Here is a 22,330-nt window from a genome sequence, read left to right on the forward strand (position 1 = left end):
CCCTTATAAGAACCTTGTCTTATTTGATGCACAGAATAAATAGTGAGCACATTCAGTTTTTTTCTTTATTAATGAAAGCAAGCCAAGACCTTACGTTCTGAAGTAACAATGACAACAAAAGACGTAGAAACACCTCAGTACAACAGGCACAGAGTAGTCAAAGACCTCTGAACTGGGATGTGGGAGATAGAAGTTCACTTAAGCTTTGATACTGGCAAGTCCAATTCTACACTAGTGCTCAGCATTCAGGTCACATTGTGGATGGTATAGAAAAGCAGGAGAGCTACAGAAAATCTTTCAGCACACCATTGACAGAACTCAATGACAGAGTCCTGGGCAGAGCCCAAGGTGTTATAAGCTCTTAGGTATTGTGAAAAACCACAAAATAGCACCCAATGGCTGGAAGCCGCAGCCAGGCATGCTGAAATGTGAATCAATACATATTTAATAAACTGGACAATTAACTGCTGGAATAGACTAACTATGGAATTTGTGAATCTTCATGAAGCCTTTAAACTAGTACTGGACATCTTTCTTTAGACACAGATAGTAAAAAATAATGCTAGAGGTCTCAAAGCAAGGTTAAATGGGTGAAACGTAAGAAGGACTTCCAAGGCCCAAAGAAGCGAGTTAGCACCATCCTCAGACTGAAATGCAAGGAATTTTTGAGCTATGGCAGAAGGACAATTTAAGATTACGTTCTTTGCAATAATTTGTATTTCCTTTCCCTTTCATTCTAGGCAGCCGGTCCAGAAGCTGTTTTAGCAGAGACAGAGTAAGAACTGTTTAATAGCACAGGGTTCATTGAAGTGCAGCCTCAGTCCTGTAGCTACAGTGATTGTTACAAAGAAGCCAATGTGCCGAATTCTAAAATGCCTCGAGGATTACAGCGTATTCACAGCAATTTAGTCAGTTACTATATGTTCATTACCAGCACACAAACAGCTAAGCATCTCCAGCAATCTTCACTGCTTCTAAAATATCTGCTAAATAATACCAATTAATAGTACAGAATGAAAAACTCAGAGAAGACACTGTTGTTTGATATGTGGACTTAAAGTGGGCTGACAACACTTAGCTCCCTCTTCCTGCAGCCACTGCCAACCAGAGGCAATACTCATGAACTTGGCCCTTGATCAAGTGGCTTTAAATCAGCTCTGCTTTTATCTGCATTAATTTTTTATCATCATACTACAACAAAGACCTTAATTCAGCCTTGAAGGCATGTGAAAAACAGAGTAAGAATCTTCAAGTTTCTGAAATATGCCCAGCTTGTATACAGCCAGAGGGATCTACAAACAAAGTAGGAAAGATCATCCAGTACAAGCAGAGCCAACTACCAACTCTCTAGCACTACAGAGGGCTTTCTTCCCTAGCTTCTAGTACTATCTAGTCATATGTTCTGCTCACAAAGAAGCAAAATTGCTTCTGACAGGTTCTTGGCAATACCAGAGTATTGGCAGGTAGGCCAGTAGTCAGTACAGAAAGAACTGAACTCACCTGAAAGAGATCTCTGGCTACACAGCACTATAGGAAGCAGCCTAGGTCCAGGAGATGCTCTCCCATCAGTGGCTGGCCTTTATTTGAGTCCAGGATGGCTCCACCTTCATTCCACCCCTCTGGTCACGTGGCCAACAACACTCCATCAGCAGGTGCTCAATCAACCACCAGTTCAAGCCCTGCCCTACTGGTTCCTCTGCCAAGCGGCTCAGCTTGGCCCAGCCTCAGCTGTGTGCCCATTGCTCAGCAACAATCAAACCAGCCGTGTGCAGTCTGCACTGTTATGGAAAACTGGGAGGGTGCAGTGCAGTGCTGACTCTTCCTCTTGCACTCACCACAGACACTCAGCCACATCCAAGCCACATGTATTACGTGGCATGTGCTTGTGCCACCTGGTGAGAAAAACGCAGCGATCGCTGATATTCATGTTTCAACATAGCTGCAAAATCTTTGAGGAAAAAAATAAACAGACTCTTTTATAAAAGTTAGTTACACAGCAGCAATTCTGACTGCAAAAAACCAGCCATTTACTGATGGTGAGTTTATTAAGCTATGTATGGAAAGCAAGACAGATATAATGTATCCTGATTTTAAAAAATTTATAAAAAAAAAGGATATTTCTATGATCAGTTTGTCTCATCAGCCTGTAGCCAGGTGAACTGAAGAAAGTGGAGCATCTATCAGATGAAATTTGGAGAATGAAGCTGCTAATTTCACATGTTATGCTTTGGTGACAAAATACAGATGCTACAGATACGGCCCCACTTGCCATTTTCATTAGAGGTACTGACGACTAATAAAATGTCACTGAAGAAATTGCTTCTTTGGTGTCATTAAAAGACACAACTAAATCTCTTGCTCTCTATGAAACACTAAAAGCTACATTAAAGTGATTTTCTTTAACTTTTGTCAACATATCTGGTATAGCTATTGCTGGTCCCTGCCAATGGTTGGTAAAAAAGAGGGACTTGTAATATTAATAGAAGACAATGTAATTACCACCAGCAACTCACAACTGATGAAATATCACTGCATCACACATCAAGAAAAATGAAGGGTGAAAGCTTTCACTGTGGATAACGTTGTGCAAATCATTAAAGCTGCAACTTCCACAAAGGCAATCATTCAATCCATTGGACAATTCCAGGAGCTCCTTAAAGTCTGGATGCCAATTATGGGGACAGCATTTATTTTTCTGAAGGAAGGTGGCTAAGTTGGGGGTAAAATACTAGAAAGATTTTGTGATTTGCTAAATGAAATCATGTCCTTTAAGGAATCAAATGGAAAATTTGTGCCAGAATTCAAAGATTAAAAATGGCTCACAGATTTAGGGTTTTTGGTGGGTTTGGCTGCTCATTTAAAGGAGTTGAATATGCACCTTCAAGGTGAAAATCAGTTTATCTGTGCTGTGTTTCAAATCACAACAGCATTTGAAATGAAGCTTAAATTATGGCAAGCTCAAGTTATGACCAATAATTTCATACGTTTTGACGTGTTGGCTAAACAAGGTCCTGTGAACAGCAGAAAAGATGCAGCCTTGCTTTTTATGTTGATAAAAAAAAAATTGAGAATAGGTTTCAAGATTTCCACAAGATATCATCAACTGTTTTGTATATTTGCAGCTCCATTTTCAGTCAACATGAATACAATACCTGCAAGTTTTCAAACAGGATGTATAAGGCTGCAATCAGACATCCAACACAAAGAAAATTCTGATCATGTTTCTCTCTAAGCTTTTATAAGACAGTCTTAGCACTTTACAGGACACCTCATTCACATCATCACTTTTGGCAGCACATACATTTGTAAACAAGTGATTTCGAGGATGAAGTACAAGAGCAACATTTCAACAAAAATCTCTGATGAACACCTGGAGAGCTCACTAAGAGCTGCAACCACTTCCACTGAACCAGACAACGATGCATTAATTTCACAAAAACAAGGTCAAATATCCCACTTGTTTTATGTTTTTGTTGCTGATTTTTTATTTTAATGAAAAATAAACATATATGATCAGTTTTGTTACTTACATACATTAACTATATTATATATTCTATACGTGGACCAAGACAATTCCTCTTCACTCGGCGTGGCCCAGGCAAGTCAAAAGCTTGAACACCCACAGGTAGTTTATGATCAGAACAGGGTCTAGCATACAGATTCCATTGACTGCCTTTGTGCTGGAGGAAGCTGTCCCACAAATGAAATGAAACGAAAGAGTCAGAGAACTCCTGACTTACGCTGGGTTTCCCTCCTCTCTTCAACTCCTTTCTAACGTAAGTAGGTCACTTCCTTTCTCTATAGCAGTTTCCTTATTTCTTTGGTACCGATGCTAACTTGTACCAGAACTAGGATGCAATCAGATAAGAAGCACTAAAGCTTATAGAACTCAGAGGTTCTTGATGAGAGTTGTTTGAGACAAAAATCCACCCTAATCACCTTAGTGAGTCAGTAATACCGCTTAGGTTTGAACCATGGGTTGCAATTCCTGTGCGTCCCACACATATCTCATGTCATGAGAGCTAAATGGAGATATTTCTAGAAGAAATATCTGGGTCACCAAGTTCAGCTCTTACAAATGTGAAGAGATTCATACAACCTCTTCCACAAACAAATCAAAAGCCGTCTTCTGAATGTTACTTTTGCCCCCTCCAAGGGGAAAACCGCTGTTGCTTTTGTGCTTTTATTTTTATTTGCAATCATCTTAGGAAATGCCTTGAATCTAAACAAAAATTGCACAAAGTCTTTTATTAGGACTATAGGATGCAGATCACATTCAACTTTGAAATTAAGAGACCTCCTCACACGGACACGCTTGGGCACTTTGTCTTTCTCATGCAGCTCTTTATAAGGGCATTATAGGCACACAGACTTTGCTTAAGCTAACAGACAACTATCCTTCACAAGCATAACAAATACATAGACAAACAGGAAACAAAAGAGCAATTCTTATGTACCTGTGTTTCAATTTCTTCAACCTGCAATGCTCTTTGAGCCAAGATATCTGGGATCTTTTTCTACTAGCTGTTCTGCTGATCACAAAGCACTATTTACTTACTTACATATTCTTTCAATAGAAGTCACTTTGAACGTGGCTGCTACACTAACTAAACAGGTCTCCTGATACAAGATGCTGCTGCTTCTATGCATGCTTCACACCTACAGATTTCCAAAATTAATTCCACATTTGCTCAATCTTTCTTGTTTGAAAGGTCAAAACAGAATCATACAAACATCACTATTCCACATCTTATGAAGAAAGGTTGAGGGAACTGGGCTTGCTTAGCTTGGAGAAGAAAAGGCTCTGGGGAGACCTTATTGTGGCCTTCCAGTACTTGTAGGGAGCTTATAAACAGGAGGGGGAATGGCTGTTTACAAGGGTGAACAGCCTCCTTGTCTGTCCATGGGAGGACAGACAAGGGGAATGGTTTTAAATTGAGACAGGGGAGATTTAGATTAGATGTTAGGAAGAATGTTTTCACTCAGAGGGTAGTGAAGCACTGGAACAGGTTGCCCAAGGAGGTTGTGGACGCCCCATTCCTGGAGGCATTCAAGGCCAGGCTGGATGTGGCTCTGGGCAGCCTGGTCTGGTGGTTGGTGGCTCTGCACATAGCAGGGGGTTGGAACTCGATGATCATTGTGGTCCTTTTCAACCCAGGCCATTCTATGATTCTGTGATCTTTGCTCAGAATTAGGCAATTCACCTCTATCCAACCCGTACCTTTTTGTGGAGCTGCAGCAACAAGGTTTTCTCCCACGGTGAATACACTGACTTATGCTTAACATCTGAAAACAAGAGGAATCCAAGTGTCAGAGCAAACAAAAAAAAACAGCAGGACATTCAACTTCATAAAAAGCAGCTCAAGAGAAAGAAGGAAAAACAACCTATTAACATTACACAGGCTCAAGAACCTAGTCTGCAGCAGGAAGAAACTCTATAGCAATTGCTTAGTGGAACTGGAGACAAAAGGGTGGAGCTGTATTATTTCCAGATTAAATACATCTGTGCACAACAAGTGCAGAGCCAACTGCTCCCTATGGTTGAGTCACCATTTGTGGCTGTGTTTAAAATCCATTTGGATGTGGTATTCAGGGATTTAGAGGAGGGTTGTTAGATTCAGGGTAGTATGGTTAGGTTGTAGTTGGATTTCGTGATCTTCAAGGTCTTTTCCAACCTGAGCAATTCTATGATTCCATGATATTATGTGACAGGGAGCCAGGAACTCAGCAGTTCTAGAATAGAATAATGCAGTTTGCAGGGCAAGGAAGGGTGCCACCCTACAACTGCCCGTGCATTTTGGGCCCAGATTATCTTCCATACACATCCAACCTTGGCAGGGTCTTTCTTCCACAGCTGAGGCCATTGTTTTTTGGACCCAGCTGGTATCTCTCTCCCCTCAGGCGTTTCACTCGTTCAGTATATTTTGTGGAGTTCATTTTCTCCACACACATAGGAAAAAAAAAGTTTTTGCCAGAACCGTTTCTGCTTTCCTTTCTTCAGGCCAAAGAAGGCAGAAAACCTTGAGAGATGAGTTGCACAGTCCAAGCACATAGGAAAGGAATGGCTGCTTTTGTGCCTCATTTGGCCCAGATCTGTGATTAAAGGCCTGGAAACAATGCATGGTGCAGCATATCCACCTGGTTTTCATCACAGTGACAGTGTGGATAACTGATCCTGAACCACCCAAACCTTAACTCTTAAGTGATACATAAATCCACTCATCTCCCTTTTCTCTTATCTGGTGAAGGTCTGGATTTTATCTTTCTAATTACCTCTTTTCTCCTTCTACATTGTGTTCAATGCTTTTTATCTAATCCCTCAGTTTTTTCACCACACCTTCTTACAAGTTACTACATCTTCAGCCATAGTAAGAGGAGAATGTGTAAGATTAGATGTTGAAAGGCATTTTTACAGGAATTAAACTAGATACAAAAAGTCTGAGACATCTCCCTCAGTGAAACATGAGATAGGAACCCTTTTGAGAGTTCCAAAGTTCAGAAAAAAGAAATAAACCAGTTTGTGTAGCCAAAGAGCAAGCCATGTCTTTTTGGTTTTGTTTTGTTTTTGTGAACTCACAACAGTCAGCTGTCACCATCTTTCACCAGAAGGAAGTGAGAACAGTGACACGCACAGCAAAAATGAGCCTCTGAAAGTGGAAGGAAACTGCAGGCTCTCATGTATGCCATTGGGCAGCAGTAGAAGCAGCTTGTCTCGATGGTGGATTACTTGTAATTAACTGTACTAAAGGCCTTAATCTTAAATGGTTTGATCTGCTTGGGGGATAAACCAAACCAGTATGCTCACACAGCTGTGTTAATCTCTTTACGCACTGGCATTTGCTGTGTCTGTCATTCACCTCTAAGCACTGTTGGTCCTATCCAAACAAACTGTAGTGGAGCAAGAAGGCTGACAACTTTTCACTCTCAGGATAGCCACTGAGCTCCCCGTGGGCTGGGGGAAACGTGCACAAAAACTCAGGTTGGAAAAGACCTCAAAGATCATTGAGTCCAACCACAACCTAACCATACTATCTTAACTCTAACAACCCTCCATTAAATCACATCCGAACGCTTTTTAAACACATCCAGGAATGGTGACTCAACCACCTCCCTGAGGAGCCTACCCCAGTGCTTAACAACCCTTTCTGTTTTTCCTGATATCTAACCTAAACTTACCCTGGCACAACTGATTTGGCTTGGATACATCCCTCCTGCCCAGGTCTAGGGCAGAAGATTGCACTTCCTGGGTCTTCTCCAAGCTTGGTATCAGCCCTAGGCTTTCTGTGTTGCCCCCACTACCTGCACAGCTCTCTTCACCATCAGCCCAGGCAGGCTATGGCTCAGACTGGCTTTTCTCCTCCACATGTGGCATAGTTAACGATTCTTGGTGAGGATTCTACGATTTGCATTCGGCACACAGAAGGCCTTGTCCCAGAGAAGCTACAGTCCTCAGCACAGACCCAGCCGGGGGCTTTCCTCACTATCCATGCTCAAGGCAGAGCTGCACTTCCAAATAACCACCACGGCTTCTTTTTTCCCCCAACTCCTCTCGCACAGCTAGCAAGAACAGCAGATACGCGACCACAAATCGCAACCCCCTTCCTTTTAACCCCCTTACGCAGCACACCAACGTCCAGCACCGCCTCCCTCTCCTGACTGACATTAGCGGCCGCCAATCAGAGCGCGGCAGCAGAGGCGCGTTCCCGCCGAGCGGTGTGTGGAGGGGTTGCGCTCCGCGCGTGCGCAGAGTCGCGCGGAGGAGCTGCTGGCGTGCCGTGTGGCGGCGGTGCTTCACGGTGCTGGCGCTGTACCGCCTTCACAGGGCACGCGAATGACGGCCTGAGGGCGGAACGTCCTCACAGGGAAGTGGGAGGAGGCGGGGCGGGGCGGCGGGTATCATGGCGTGGCGAAGCGGAGCCTTGGCGCTGCTGATGATACAACCTCGCGCTGCGCTGCTCACAAGCCGGGGACCGGCCGCCTCCTACGGGTAATGAAAAGCACAGTCTTGAGAGGCTCGCTGCGTGCTCTGCGTTGGATTAGCCCGGTGATTGCAGGCGTGTGCTCTGCACGGCTATAAGCCTTAACGCTGCTCGCTCCTTTACATTGCGGGCTGTGGGGCTGTCGGTGTTTGTTCGTCTGTTTGCTTGCTGTTTTAAGTGGGTTTTTGCTGGTATGATTATGCTAGGCAATGAAAAATGCGGTGTTTTAACGGACGCTTTGCAAAAACGAAGTCACAGTGGCAGCAGCAATACTGAACGGAGCTCAGACACAGAAGTTTCGTGTGGAGGAGACCTCATCTATTTTAGCGATACCCGGCTACAGGGCAGTTTCATGGGCAGCATGTTAAATATATATATAAATATATATATATATACATTTTTTAGTCCAAAAAGCGTTAAAAAAACATTGTATGTGAAACTCTAGAATTCCATTGGACTTTACACTGAGCCACGATCCAGGAGTTGTACGTCACAAGCTCATTCCTGAGCCCCCAACGTTAATAATTGATCAGGAGAAAGGTAGAGCTGTGGAAAAAGTAAAACACTGAATCTCAACATCACAACGTACATCCCTTGCCTACAAGAACTACGTGTTGGTTACCTTCTGTATGTGCTACTACTGCAGAACAATATATATGCCATAACAAGAGATTGTAATGTGTTTCACAGACAGAGAAATCCCGTTTAGAAGCAGTAAGGCTGACCCTAGCTACTTCAAAATTATGTGGCAGAAGGAGGTTTCTCCTCTGTAATACATATTTTTCCAACACATTTCTGTAGCTATGTAAAGCTGTAATTATATTCCCCTTCTTGGATGGTCAAGACTTTTTTCCTCCTTTATCTGAATCATTTAATTGCATTTGTGAAATAGGAGTACAAATGGCAGAAAAGGACCTGAGGAGATCGAGTCCAACTCCCCTGCTAAAGCAGGTTCCCTACAGTAGGTTCCACAGGGAGGTGTCCAGACAGATCTTGAGTTTTCCCATAGGAGACTCCATCACCTCTCCAGTGGTCACATAATGAACCCAACTGCACCCCTGTCAAGTCTTCTGTGCGTCTGTGAAAGGACAAGTAAACAGTTTAGATTTTCCTTTATTATCCTTCATATCTAGACAAAGTAAGTATTCTGCATTCTTTGAATGTCCTTGTAGTAATGAGAATTACCTGTCTCAATGTTTTTGTTTTCCTTGCTGCATCCCTAGTACTTCAATAACGTCTGCCAAAATCCAAGTGAATGGAGTCAATCTGCATTATCAGCAAACAGGAGAAGGGAGCCATGCAGTTCTTCTGCTTCCTGGAATGCTAGGTCTGGAGATTTTGTTTTTTTCTTTATAGTGCAACCACCTCTTTAACCATCTGCTCTTTTGCTAGAGTGCACAAACTATTTTGTAATATATCCAGCACCCAATTATAGAGCATTTTCATTAAAAGGTGAATTATTACACATATAAAAGATAGGAAAATGTAGAGGTATAGCAACCAGTTAACTGTTTTTAAAGATTTTAAATATATCTCTGGGCAACTTTTATACAAAATGATCTTGGTTCTCAATTTCTTAACTCTCATAGTCACTCATACCTTCTGGGTTGGACTGTGGGAAAAGGAATAGGGTGTCCATCAAATAGCTACAACAAGGTGCAAAGTAATGTGAGGAAAAAAAATCAGGTCAGCTGTATTTGTTATACAGCTGATTGTTGCATCCCTCTTAGGAACTAGGTGCATTTCAGTTGAATTAATAAACATTGCAGTTTATTAATAAGTCCCTATCTCAGATAACAATTCCAGGAAACTCAGTTTAAGACGCTCTTCTAGAACATCCATGCAGAGCATCATTTTTTATAAGCTTGCCTTCCTACTAGAAAGTTTGCTCTCATCATACTGCAGATACTTCTAAAGATTTTTATTATGCACTTCATGGCTGAGAATTGCAACCCTTAGTCAGAGATAAAGCATAAAGCCTCTTTTTTAGAATTAAGATACAAGTTTCCCCAGTTTCCATCAAGAGTATATATGCTGTATATGTATTATGGTGGTTACTTTAATTGAAGAATGATGGTTTTCCAGGGAGTGGTCAAACCGATTTTGGACCACAGCTCAAGTCCATGAATAAGCAGCTATTCACAGTTGTCGCTTGGGATCCACGAGGATACGGACAGTCCATCCCTCCCTCTCGAGACTTCCCTCCAGATTTCTTCGAGAGAGATGCAAAGGATGCTGTGGATCTTATGCAGGTAAATCTATTCTCAGATTTTACTGTAAATATAAAACTATTTTTCTTAAGTTTTGCAGGTGAAAGAGTGCTGCGAAGTACGTGTTGTGCTTTAAGCCCAGCAGGCAGCTCAGCAGCACACAACTGATCGCTTAGTCTCCCCTGATGGGATGGGAGAAAGAATCAGAAAGATGGCAATCACGAGTTGAGATAGACAGTTTACTAGGTAAAGCAAAAGCTGTGCATTCAAGCAAGGCAAAATAAGGAATCCATTCAGTACTTCATATTGGCAGGCAGATGTTCAGCCACAGGAAAGCACAGCTCATCACACATAACTGTTACCTGAGAAGGCAAACACCTTCATTCTCAACATCCACCATGTTCCGTCTTCTTTTCCCTTAGCTTGCTTGTATTGCCAAGCATGCTCTCATGTATGGGACATCCCTATGGTCAGTTGGGGTCAGCAGACCTGACTTTGTCCCCTCCAAGCTTCTCTTGCACCCCCAGCTTCCTCAGTGCAGATCAGTATGAGAAACAGAGAAATCCTTGACTGTATAAGCACTGCTCTGCAATAACTGAAGATATTGCTGTGTTATCACTGTTATTTTCATTAAAAATCCAAACTACGTCATCATACAAGCCTCTGTGAGAAATTAAATCTATCCCAGTGAAAACCATGACAATACATTATTTCCAACAGAAAACACGTTAAGCTAAACATACAAATGAAGGCTTAAAACTGGGCAGATATGCACTGTTCTGGAAAATATTTTCTTCTGCAGTGTATAGAGAAGTTCAGCTTTGGGAATTACAAAGCAATAAGTTCTTATTCCAAAACCTTGCCCTAAGAGATTTACAGATGAAAACCAGTAGGTTTAGGTAAACTATATATGAAAAACAAGGACTAAGCCAGGTGATTTAACTAGAAGAGGTTACAATAGTGAAAAGTTCTTAGAAATTTTTCTAGCTAATACAAGCTTGACATTTTACCTCGAGCAATGCAGTTCAAGAGACATCTGATCTGAAAACTGACTTGGCGCTTTGCATTTTACAGCCTATTACTGCAATAATTTCTGTAGGAAATCAAAGGATTCCTGTAATCATATCAGATCTTAGCTAGCGCTGTTATTGTGATTATGAAGACTACGATTCAAAGTTGTTATTATCTCTCCATCTTACAGATTTTTTGGTTTTATTTCAAATCTATGTTCCTAAACTGTGTTTTTACTCCATCCTCTAAGTGCTAACACTGTTTTCTGGTTTAGTTCTAACTAATATTTTGGCCTTGTTATGTTAAGCTATACAGTTTCGTTGGCCATGTTAAGAAAGTTGGCAGAGCATGAAAATTCCAAAAATATGAGAGAAGATTCAGTCAGTGAATCCAACTGTATTTAACTGTAACGAGCAGTAACCTTACAGAAAGAACCATATGAAGCTGGAAATGCAGTCTTCCTCGAGTATTCTGTGTGGTGAAACAAAATAAGTCTGACAGCAGAATCAGGATTAAAATACAGTTGTGCCCTCTAACCATATAAGCAATCTCTCTGCACAGTAAGTCACCAATTTCTTCTACACAAACAAAGAAAAGAAAGCTGCTATCTTGGGTAGGTGACAAACTTTCTGTTTAAATGGTTGGAACTCCCTTTCCCTGCCTCTGTTGAAAAACTAATAGCTGCAAAATAGAAAACAGAGCTAGAGCTGTCCTTAAAGAGCATATAATCGTAATGCAGGCAGTCAAAGAAGGCAGCAGTCCACAGATTTCTAAAGCTGCCAAAACAAATGAGATGTGGCATCCTGTTTTTTTGAAGATGTTCACTGATGTAAGCATGTAACAACTATTTGTTAAAATCTTCCCAAGGGCAAGTAACTTGATTCTATTTTAGCACAACGTGAAGGATAGCACAAATCCCACGTAATCACCCTAACTAGGATTTCCAGCATAAAACAAAGTCATAGCTCCTGCAGAGGGCTGTCTAATGATATGTGGTTTGCATGCAAACAGCCTGCAGACAAACAAAACCCATTGGTATGGGTGAGCCTTCAGTGCCTTTATTCTGGGCTCTTTCAGATTCTGGTGCCTCTCCTGGAGCTGTGACTGCTGCAGGGTTTCAGTGAAGTAACAGAAGTATAAATTCTGAAGAGCGTTTAGCACCTTGATGCAGATGACAGTGCTACGCATCAGTGAACATGTTCTGCAAAGGAATTGAGATAAAATTGAAGGAGTCTAATGCATATAGGTCCATTCTGCTATACTCCATCCCAATCTCTAACAAAAATCACAATGAAGGCCCAAAGCATTAAAAATTAGTACTGTGGAAACAGTCAGTTGATATTTAAGAGGTTCTTAGTCTGGAAATCTACTGTTGAAGTAAAAAGGTGGCTTTGGGCTTCTCCCAGTTTTTGTTGATCAACTGTAGACCTTGTGGCATACTTGCTGTGGTCCAAAGAAATCATATATAGTACAGAGTTCATTTTGTTCACTGGTTGGGTAAAGACAGCACAAAATCACCCACAGAACTGAGGAGCTGAAACCTAGCTTACAGGTAACTGCCAGTATAAGTTAGAGGCCTGCAGGGTAAGTCATTCAAAACTAAAGCAAACAAACATGCACACCATTTCCAGGACATCTGTTACATTGCATTGGTTTTGGGGGTTGTTTTTGTGGGTTTTTTTTTGGAGGGCCACAGAGGATAAAATAAATTCTTCCTTTTGAAAAGGCATCCTGAGAAAACCCCCAAAAATGCAACAAAATAATGGCTAGTTAATGAGAGAAGTACATAACTGGGGCAAAGTTACATTGCATTGGTTTTGGGGGTTGTTTTTGTGGGTTTTTTTTGGAGGGCCACAGAGGATAAAATAAATTCTTCCTTCTGAAAAGGCATCCTGAGAAAACCCCCAAAAATGCAACAAAATAATGGCTAGTTAATGAGAGAAGTACATAACTGGGGCAAATGGATCTCAGTTAAAGCACTGGCAAATTGCCTAGGATGGAGAATAAAAATTTTAATCATCAGGCAACTTTGAGATGCTTAATTTGCTACTGGCACGAGGAGAACAGCAGCAACACCAAAACCATAAGCTTTATGAGCACTGCTGCCAGCTCCTAAAACTTGCCAGTGACACTTTGGCAGAACGATACTGAAAATTGATCATTTGTAACTAATTTTTTCTGCAGACTGGGGCCTACATGTAACTAGCTGCTAAAATTCAAGGCTCCTTTTTCTTGCTGTCAGATCTTACCTTACATGTCCTCTATCCCCTATCTTATTTCTTTTCTGTTTGCTAATTAGGGCTTAGACAGATGAAATCTGGGATTGAGCAAGACTACAGTGAGCTTAGTATCAAGGAAGCTGCCGAAACCAGATAAGTACAATAGCAATAGAAAAAAAACAGGTATCAGTTTGACTGATAAGGCTGTGCCTCACTTGAGCATCGTGTTTACAAGCAGGAGCAAGCTTCCAGATTATAACTACTTTTTCCTTTCTCTGTAGTTCTTTTGTTTCTCTTATTTCCTGTTTCTGCTTTCTTCTCTCCAAAGAAAGCAGGACTTGTATTCCAACAGCAGAACACTGAGTGCCAAAACAACACATTCAACTAACTTCTTTTTTTCCCCTTCAAAAGTACCACATCTTCTTTAAAGCTATCTAAAAATTTTAAAAAAGAAAAAAGAACACAAAAAAAGAAAAAAAAACCTTCAAAACTTTAAATTATGCCTTTTTGCTGAAGAGTTCACAAACTCAGGCTCCTGTATACAAAACTGCTATTGAATATTGTTCCAGTACAAACTGCACATTTATTTCATAGAATAGCTTGGGTTGGAAGGGACCCCAAGGATCATCAAGCTCCAACCCCCTGCTGCATGCAAGGCCACCAACCTCCAGATCTGGTACTAGACCAGGCTGCCCAGGGCCCCATCCAACCTGCCCTTGAACACCTCCAGTGACAGAGCATGCACAACCTCTCTGGGCAGCCTGTTCCAGCACCTCACCACTCTCGCAGTAAAAAACTTCCCCCTGACATCCAATCATCTAATTCTCTCTTTGAGCTTAAAACCATTCCCCCTTGTCCTATCACTATCTACCCTTGTAAAAAGTTGATTCCCCTCCTGTTTATAATCCCCTTTTAAATGCTGGAAGGCTGCAGTGAGGTCTATTCCTTTGCTTCCTAGCATCTTTATCTTCCTCACCTTTTCCTCACTGAACATCATACACACAAAATCCTCTTTCCAGTCACTGATCTTACCCTCTACCACAGGCCTTGGAATATGAGAAAACTAGCTTCAGATTCTAAGAGGAAAGCAATGTACAAGTCAGAGCTAATTAATCTCCTGGTTGACGTATTTTTTGTTCTGAGCCTTCCTTTTTGAGAAAAAGATATTGCAATAGTAATGTTTTGAATTCGAATTCATGAGGTACTAATATTTAAAATGTCATGTATGCTTCACAAAGTGTGGATTAGGCACCTAAATTTGATACAATCCTATAGCAAACACTCTTTAAGCATTTTTTTTTTTATCATTATAGATTTTTTCTTTAATAGGTCAGCTAACATCAATAAATTAATTCACCCAATTTCATTTTCCAAGTCTTAAACTTTTCTTAAGTTCATCTTGGGTTACATACCATCCCACACTGCAGTACTCTTTGTCAACTTTATGTGAAGAGAATCCACACATTCTGTGTACCATCGGTCTCTAAGACTTCACAGTCATAGGACGCAGTGGATCTCTAATACTTCTCTAGGTCTTTGCTATCCATTCTAAATAAACATTTCTTAATGTCAAGACAGCTTCTTAAATGCTGTAAGAATCTAATATAATAATCACTGATTATTTCATTAAATAGTCATGAAAAATTAGAAGTGTGAGTAGAGGTTTTTTTTGCGTTGTTTTTGTTTTTTAAGTATATGAGCTTTCCTTTAGCAGGAAAATCTACCTGGAAGCTACCCTATCTCATTCAACCATGCAGTGTTGCGTCTAGATCTGCACTGCTGCTTTCTGATAAACGCTTCATGTCCGCTTACTAAAAATATCAGTTTTATATAACTTTCTTGTATCAACAAAGGCACTGAAATTTAAGAAGTTCTCTTTGCTGGGATGGAGTGATGGTGGCATTACAGCACTCATTGCAGCTGCAAAGTATCCAGCTCTTATCCGCAAGATGGTTGTCTGGGGAGCAAACGCTAGCGTTACTCAAGAGGATGTGAGAATTTATAATGGTATGTATAAACTGGATGGCTAGAGAAATAGCATATTCTAGAATAATTAGTTTCATCTTCATCCAAGGATCTTAGTCACATTACAGCCAAGGAGAGACAGAGCTGAGGACACAACAAATTTAAAGCAACAGGATACAAAATTCACTAAATTGTTACACAAAGGGATAGACTAAAATCACAGGGAAAAATCTCCCAACAATTACTGCAGGGTAACATAGCAGGATTAAAAAGAAGTCGTCATCAACAGCCACTAAAAAGTATAATTTCTAGTAGCTTATCAGTATATTTCAGCAGGTAAGATTTTTGTTGCTATACCAAGTTCCTACATTTAAATTCTAAATAATCTTACTAACCCTTGGCTGAATTTACTTTCTCACATCTTGCACAACTTTTAGACACGGTCCACAGAAAACTGTTATATTAACACGTAACAGCTTTTGCCTCTAGGGCACATATAATATGTAGGAAGAAAACAAGCTTATAACTTGCTATTTGGAGGTCAGAAAGCAAATGAATTATTCATATAAAATCCCAGAATACCTTTCTAATTTGCATTTCTTTTAAGTTAATTACTGTGGTTACAAAATCCTTCCAAAATAAACACCGGATTTCTAATCATTATTAAATTCATGCAAAATAAAATCTGACCATTTACTATCTAAAGCAAAACAACAAAAAAAAGCACTAGTTGAAATTAGAAATGAAGAATTAACTGAAAAGTCTCTCAACAAGTGTAACTGAGGATAGTTTTATTTAAATGATTGGAGTTTGATTTATACCAGCTGTGGAACCTGGCTGTTTTTTCAGCCAAGTAACTGGTGTATGTGTCACACACGTGTACTTAAATCACTTGTACTCAGTCATTTTCATTATCAGTAGCAGTAGTTTATTCTGTTTCTTTTTTAGCTTTGTAAAGATGCTACGTTAGTTCTCTACATGCTATTATATGAGCAGAGGTTCTATTACATGATAATTACAAAATGTACATCAGTCAGAATCAGTCATTTGGAAAAAAAAAAGTCTTACTTTGAAAGGACTGCAGGTAGCATCTTCCCCATTGCTGACTTCTGGCCTTTTTGTGGATTGGTGCTTTCAGCTGCTTAAGATTCAGTGCATTTCATCTGCAGTTGAGGATTTGGTAAGGGAGAAAGGTTTTCTTTTGGTACTGTGTCCATTCAATATTTAGCTTTCTTTTTCCCCCATCTTCATAAAATAAGGTCAGCAGCATGGATAGAACAGCAGATTTTGTAATGGAAACAGTTGGTCAGTAAAGTCAGTAACACACAGCCTGGGATGATCAAACTTGTTTCCCAGTGGTTCCCAGACACTGTTATAAAACAACACTTTCAAACAATCAGTACTGCTTTGCTCGTTTGGCTTCACAGGTTCTGTTTGTTAATTAATGCCAAACTCCTTTTTCCCCTTAATTCCTGTTTGAAGGCAATTAAGAGCTTTGCTAATGGTGTATATTACTGTTTGAGGAGTTGGCACTTTTCACTGAATAGATGTCTTTCACATTCTCTGTTTTGTCAACATTATTTTGAGCTTTCTTGATTTAAAGATTTACAGCTGAAATACAGTTGAAGGAAAGTGACCTTTATGGGTGTCTGATCTGTGACCTGTATTTATTGAAAATTTTGGGGGAAAAACAGGTGAACTTAGTGTCAGACTCCTTCTAAACTATAGCCAGGATGTCGTGAGTCACTGGGCTCTATTAAGTAAAGTTGCTTGTTTTTCTCTAAGACCATGGCAAATGTCTAATGATGTCAGCCTGCTGGAATGCCTTAGTAAGAGCTTCGTTCTTCTGAACAGTGCTAATCATGGAAGAACTTCCTCCCATAAGCCAAAGCAAAAGGCTGAAGGATATAAAAAAGTGCTGCCAGCTCTGCCACACTGTTACAAAAATAATTCTCTTTTTACACACAAAGTACCTCCTTGAACTCATCTTCTTCATACCCTCAAAAAAAGAAAAATCAGAAGTCATATAACTGTCCTATGTATATAGTTTTGTTCCTGATGAATGTCATAAGCCAGTTCTGTAACTCACACTCCTGCAAGGATAATAAAACAACAGTTTTTTTAAACCTTTTCTCCACTAAGAAGTGTTTAAAACTATTCAGTGCAGTTTCAAGTTTGAAATCCATGTCTGCATTCAGCTTTGAAAAATTATTCAAACGTTGTCAGTATTGAGTTTTGTCTTGTTGCAGGTAAGATCCTAACATATTTCATTGTTATCTTATGTAGGTATCCGAGATGTTTCAAAATGGAGTGAGAAGGTTAAGAAACCACTTGAAGAGCTGTATGGACATAAGTACTTTGCAGAAACCTGTGAGGCTTGGGTAGATGGAATAGCCCGCTTTGCTGAAAAATCAGGGGGTAAGGCCATGAAATGGTGTTGATTTGAAGCAGTTATAGTAGCAGACAGTTTTGGATAAGAATCCTAGTAGTCAGGAAAGGAAGGCCTCTTCGTATGGCATTAAAAGCTGGGTCTGGCTCACACTTATGAATAAAGCAGTTACTTCATAGACGTTTCACAGAACCAGCAAGGTACAGGAGGATAAATGGTTTATGGAAATCATTAGCTGATGAGTCTCTCTGCTTGTTCTGCCATAAAACTACATTAGTAAATAGTTTTTGTCATGCAGATTGAACATGAGGGATTCTGCTCAGCTTTTTTCTGCTCTACTTTCTCAGTGTCAAAGGTCTGCCTCTTGGTGACATTTGTAAGCTCTCCAGAATGTCACGTGTGTTCATCTAAGTTTCTGAAAATGGGAGCTGAAACACTGTTTAAAAGCTAGTAGTGTATAATGAGTACAAAAAAAAGGAAGTTCACATTTTGACAGTTCTAACTGAACAAAACATTAAAAAAATACTATTGACACAGCTTGGCTATTTAAAATCCAAAGTAGTTCAATCAGGCAGTATAATCATCCCTGAATGTTTATCTCTGAAGATTTGTCCAATTACTCTACAAAGACTTTTGCAACAAAGGGTATGTCGAAAGCCCAGGCCAGTTAAACTTCGAAGCCTCCCTTTATTTCAATAGAGACGACTTCAGACAAGTGAATTTTAGGGTTTTTGTTTGTTTGTTTTCCAAATTAAATACTGTTAACTTACTGTCTTTAAGTGGCTCAACTAGTTTATACTCTTCACATATAAAAATAAAATCTTTATTGAAACATAGGTTTGTGTGCCATGAAATTTAGTGGTAGATTAGTTGAAATTTATCTCCTGTCCCCTGTATTTCCTGTCAAGCCTCCATGGAGCCTGCTAAGCTGCTAAAAAATGTAGAGGTCTGTAATGCTCAGCTCCATTTTAGGGTCAGTTCTCTTTAATGTTTTCATAAATGACTTGGATGCAGGACAAGAAATTGTTTTAAGCATGTTGATGATACTAAACTGGGAGAAGTTGTTGACTCCATCAAGGATGGAGATACCTTGTAGAGAGATCTTGACAGATTAGAAAGCAGGATAGTCACCGACCACATGAAGTTTAACAAGAGTGGGTGCTGGATTCTGCACCTGGGAAGGGGCAGTCCTGGCCATATGCACAAACTGGGAGATGAGATGCTGGGGAGAAGCCCCACTGAAAGAGATTTGGGGGTCTTATAAACCTATGTAACAAAACATAGCATTGAATGCAAAAAACAACAAAAACTAAGGTTGAAGAGAAGAAAGCAGGGCTGGGGAAAATAGCTTCATTTGCTGTGTCTGTTTCTGTTAATGACCACTAACAGAGCAAATTTCAGTGCTTGTGCGCTACTTAAAAGAAATAAATATTAGTCCTGTTAACACACTTCTGTGGAATAATTGCATGCTATCCACAAGGAGAAACAATGGCTAGAACCCAAGTGGAGTTCGAGTCCTTTGCAGAAACAGCTTTGGTCTTTCACTTTTATTTTTTTTATGAAATGCAACCTTCATTTATTTTCTCCCTAGGTAGTATCTGTCAACAGTTGCTGCCTCATATCAAATGTCCTACATTAATAATTCATGGTGAGAAAGACCCTTTGGTTCCACGCTTTCATGCAGAATATATTCATGAGCACATCAAAGGCTCCCGGTAAGTTACACGATGGACTGTTTCTAACTGATTGTTAAAGAAAAGAAGAAATTAAAATACACAACGTTAAAAAAAAAAAAAAGCATTTGGACAAATCAGTCCTGCTGTAGATGAAACTATTCTCAACTTCCCTCTCAAGTTATGTAAACAGTGTATTTGAGCCTTTATGTAAAAAGAAAGAGGAAGCAGTAATTCAATAAGTACCTTCCTAATATTCTCCAAAAGAAACTAAGGAAAGTCCTCTTGATCTCTTCACCTCTCACCAGATATATATCTTTTTCTTGTTATAGTCATTGCATTCCTTATCTTGTGAGATACCTAACTTCTGTTCCACTCAGTGAGCAATGAATTTAGATGCTATGGATAGAGCAAGAATACCAGCTACTAGAGGGAGGCAGACAATACTCTTATTGATGTGAGCAACAATCTCTAAGATTTTATTTTCAGAAGTTCCTTGAATTTGTTGTTTCAGAAAAGTGACATGGAAAAAAAAAAATCATACAGCTGTGTTGAAGTATTACTCCATAAACAAGAAAAGTCAAGACATTCATTCTGAAAACCCAAAAATGCTACCCATAAAAAGGAGGGATTCCACTATCTTTCTTTTCTTCATAGATTTGCATATAAATTCAAGGTTTCTATTACTACTCAGCAACAGATCATGCTGATGAACACTCAAGAGAAGAATTAGAACTGAAACATTTTTATGAATGCAAAGTGTAAGAATCTGTTTCACTGATGTCACCTCTGTGAGAAATTGAGTGAGATGTTTACCTTAAAGTCAGCTCTGCCATTCATAAAAGACATTATGCAACAGGAAAGATAGGGAAACCTTAATAACCACATACAGATTTTTATTTTAAATGCTTGACAGTCAGTTACTGCCACAGATGCCCTGCTTAGAATACCTATAGTCATGTTAGATTTCCCTGAAAAATGCTCTAAGGCATGCCATAACAAAAACTAGACAAAGATCAGATAGCTTCTTCAGAAGGACCACAAGGGTAGAGAGTGTTAGAAGTTGCCAAACAGTAAAATGTAAAGCTGTTCTTTACATGTCGTTGTGCTGAAGTGCTCTCCCATAAATGCATTTACCCACTAAGGAATCAAACCAAAGATTAAATATCAGAAATACAGAGAAAAGACAGGCACATGACCTCCTTTTTCTCTTGTTGCACTAAAGATAGTTCATAAAAGGTGGAAAGTTCTAAGGTTATTTTCAGTAATAATTTGAATATCACCTTTTCTTGCCTTGATTTCTCTCTGAATAGTAAATTAGAAAAGGTGTTGTTTGTAGTGCAGATACATTGATTCTGTCATAAGCATGCCATCATTCTGTATTTGTATGGCTAGAACATTAGGTATATCACTGTGGATGGTATTCATGAGTGCTGTTCTGTTTGCACATCTGTATATTGCTTTGTCTTTGAAGAAACAGTCTTAGTGAAATTCAGACAGAAATACTAGAACTACATATGTTCACACTGGTGCTCTTTTCTTCCTGAAACTAAGCATCACTTGATCAACACTAAGAGAATTATTGCCTTTGCTGTAGCGGGATTTAAGTGGCATGAAGACAGCACAGCAAAGTATCAGACAATGTGGTCTTTAGCTGTTGAAGCTGATAAAAGCTGTTAAACAAGGAGTTTCACAACATGATATATGTGCTAGAAGTACATACATGAAGTTTTTCCCAGAGAGAAAACAACAGCAATTAGTTCAGTCTTGTCTCACCTATCAGTTAACAGCTTAAAGATTTAGACTATTCAGAGACCCTCCTAAACCTTTTTGTAGCTTAAGTCACAATTCAACTACAGAAGTACAGACTTCACTTTTTACTCTAAAAAGCAACAAAGGCAAAGCAGCTGAGGTGTTTGACATACCTTTAGATGTATCCTACTCACCTAAATTTCAGCATCATCTTTGCACACCACTGAAGAGGTTCTTAAACTAGGTCTGAGACACAAATGTGTTTAAAGCATAGTTTATCCTTCCCAAAGTGGAGGAAATATTTTGTTGTTTCAACTTATCCTGTAGTACACATTCTGATCCACATACACACAGTGCATCAGTGTTACACTGATATTTTTACTTGGGAAACCAAGAGCAAAGGAAAAGGACAAACTGTTTACTTGTGCTCCCACAGTATAGTGCATATTCAGAATATTGTTTTTTTTTTCCCCCCCTCCTTCTTTTTAGGTTGCATCTCATGCCAGAAGGAAAGCATAATCTACATCTCCGTTTTGCAGAAGAGTTCAACAGAGAAGTAGAAGAATTCTTACGGTGACCTAAACTGTAAAGTTAGAGGCATTTGTCCTTGCACTGTTTAGGAAATTTAGTGATTGTGTTTTTCATTCACATTAGGTATGAGTCTCATAAAGAAAAGAAAAGAAAAAAAAAGATATTTCCATGACAGGGATCCATATTAACAATATATAAGTCTCTGTGGATCAGAATATGCCACTGTACTTCAAGACATCTAACGTGCCTTGAAACTTAATCAGCCAGTGGGGCAAGAAATAGCTGTTCTTTGTCTGATGGGGGAGATAAGAAAGACAGAAAACATAATCTAGAATGCATGCCTTTATGTGCTCTTAACATTATGAAGGACAAAAAAACCACTGTAATAACTTGGAATTCAGAACTGATACATTGATAAAATCTGTCAAAGTTACAAGTGCAAAGAGGATAATTGGGTACACAGCATCTAAAGAACATGCTTTACCACTACTATCAAAAGTCATTCCATACACATGCCAGCTTTAGAGAGGTTCTTCTGATAAGAGGGAACTTAAGCCTCATCCTCCTCTCCTTCCTCTTCAAATTCACCCTGCTCATCAGC

At 39.7% G+C, this 22,330-nt stretch overlaps 1 protein-coding gene and 1 long non-coding RNA gene across 3 annotated transcripts; one reads left to right on the forward strand and one right to left on the reverse strand.

The window, feature by feature from the left end:
• Positions 1-3,533: 3,533 nt before the first annotated feature.
• Positions 3,534-7,641, reverse strand: LOC122155045. Its single transcript, XR_006167112.1, has 3 exons — positions 7,177-7,641; positions 5,222-5,286; positions 3,534-3,690 (listed from the first exon to the last, which is right to left on the reverse strand). It is a non-coding gene; the product is annotated as an uncharacterized LOC122155045 (long non-coding RNA).
• A 220-nt stretch (positions 7,642-7,861) lies between these two features.
• Positions 7,862-22,162, forward strand: BPHL (biphenyl hydrolase like). Of its 2 annotated transcripts, none has more exons than XM_042839766.1 (7): positions 7,862-7,987; positions 9,203-9,306; positions 10,065-10,231; positions 15,273-15,426; positions 17,671-17,802; positions 19,365-19,488; positions 21,688-22,162. In XM_042839766.1, the coding sequence occupies exons 1-7, from the start codon at positions 7,899-7,901 to the stop codon at positions 21,773-21,775; spliced, it is 858 nt and encodes a 285-aa protein (XP_042695700.1). In that variant the 5' UTR covers positions 7,862-7,898; the 3' UTR covers positions 21,776-22,162. The 2 variants fall into 2 exon arrangements, with proteins under 2 accessions (XP_042695700.1, XP_042695701.1); XM_042839767.1 differs by having other exon boundaries at positions 17,671-17,799.
• The last annotated feature ends 168 nt before the right edge of the window (positions 22,163-22,330 follow it).

This window comes from Centrocercus urophasianus, unplaced genomic scaffold (genome assembly GCF_019232065.1).
Source record: "Centrocercus urophasianus isolate 14NV4802_14NV808 unplaced genomic scaffold, USGS_Curo_1.0 seq_11, whole genome shotgun sequence".
In the NCBI taxonomy this organism is placed as follows: Eukaryota; Metazoa; Chordata; class Aves; order Galliformes; family Phasianidae; genus Centrocercus; species Centrocercus urophasianus.

What these genes read in the sequence shown, in the direction of transcription:
- BPHL (XM_042839766.1), top strand. Translation starts at nt 7,899, where the DNA reads ATGGCGTGGCGAAGCGGAGCCTTGGCGCTGCTGATGATACAACCTCGC. An exon ending in TCTGCTTCCTGGAATGCTAG is followed by an intron (nt 9,307 to 10,064) that starts GTCTGGAGATTT and finishes ATGGTTTTCCAG; the next exon opens with GGAGTGGTCAAACCGATTTT. An exon ending in ATGCTGTGGATCTTATGCAG is followed by an intron (nt 10,232 to 15,272) that starts GTAAATCTATTC and finishes GTATCAACAAAG; the next exon opens with GCACTGAAATTTAAGAAGTT.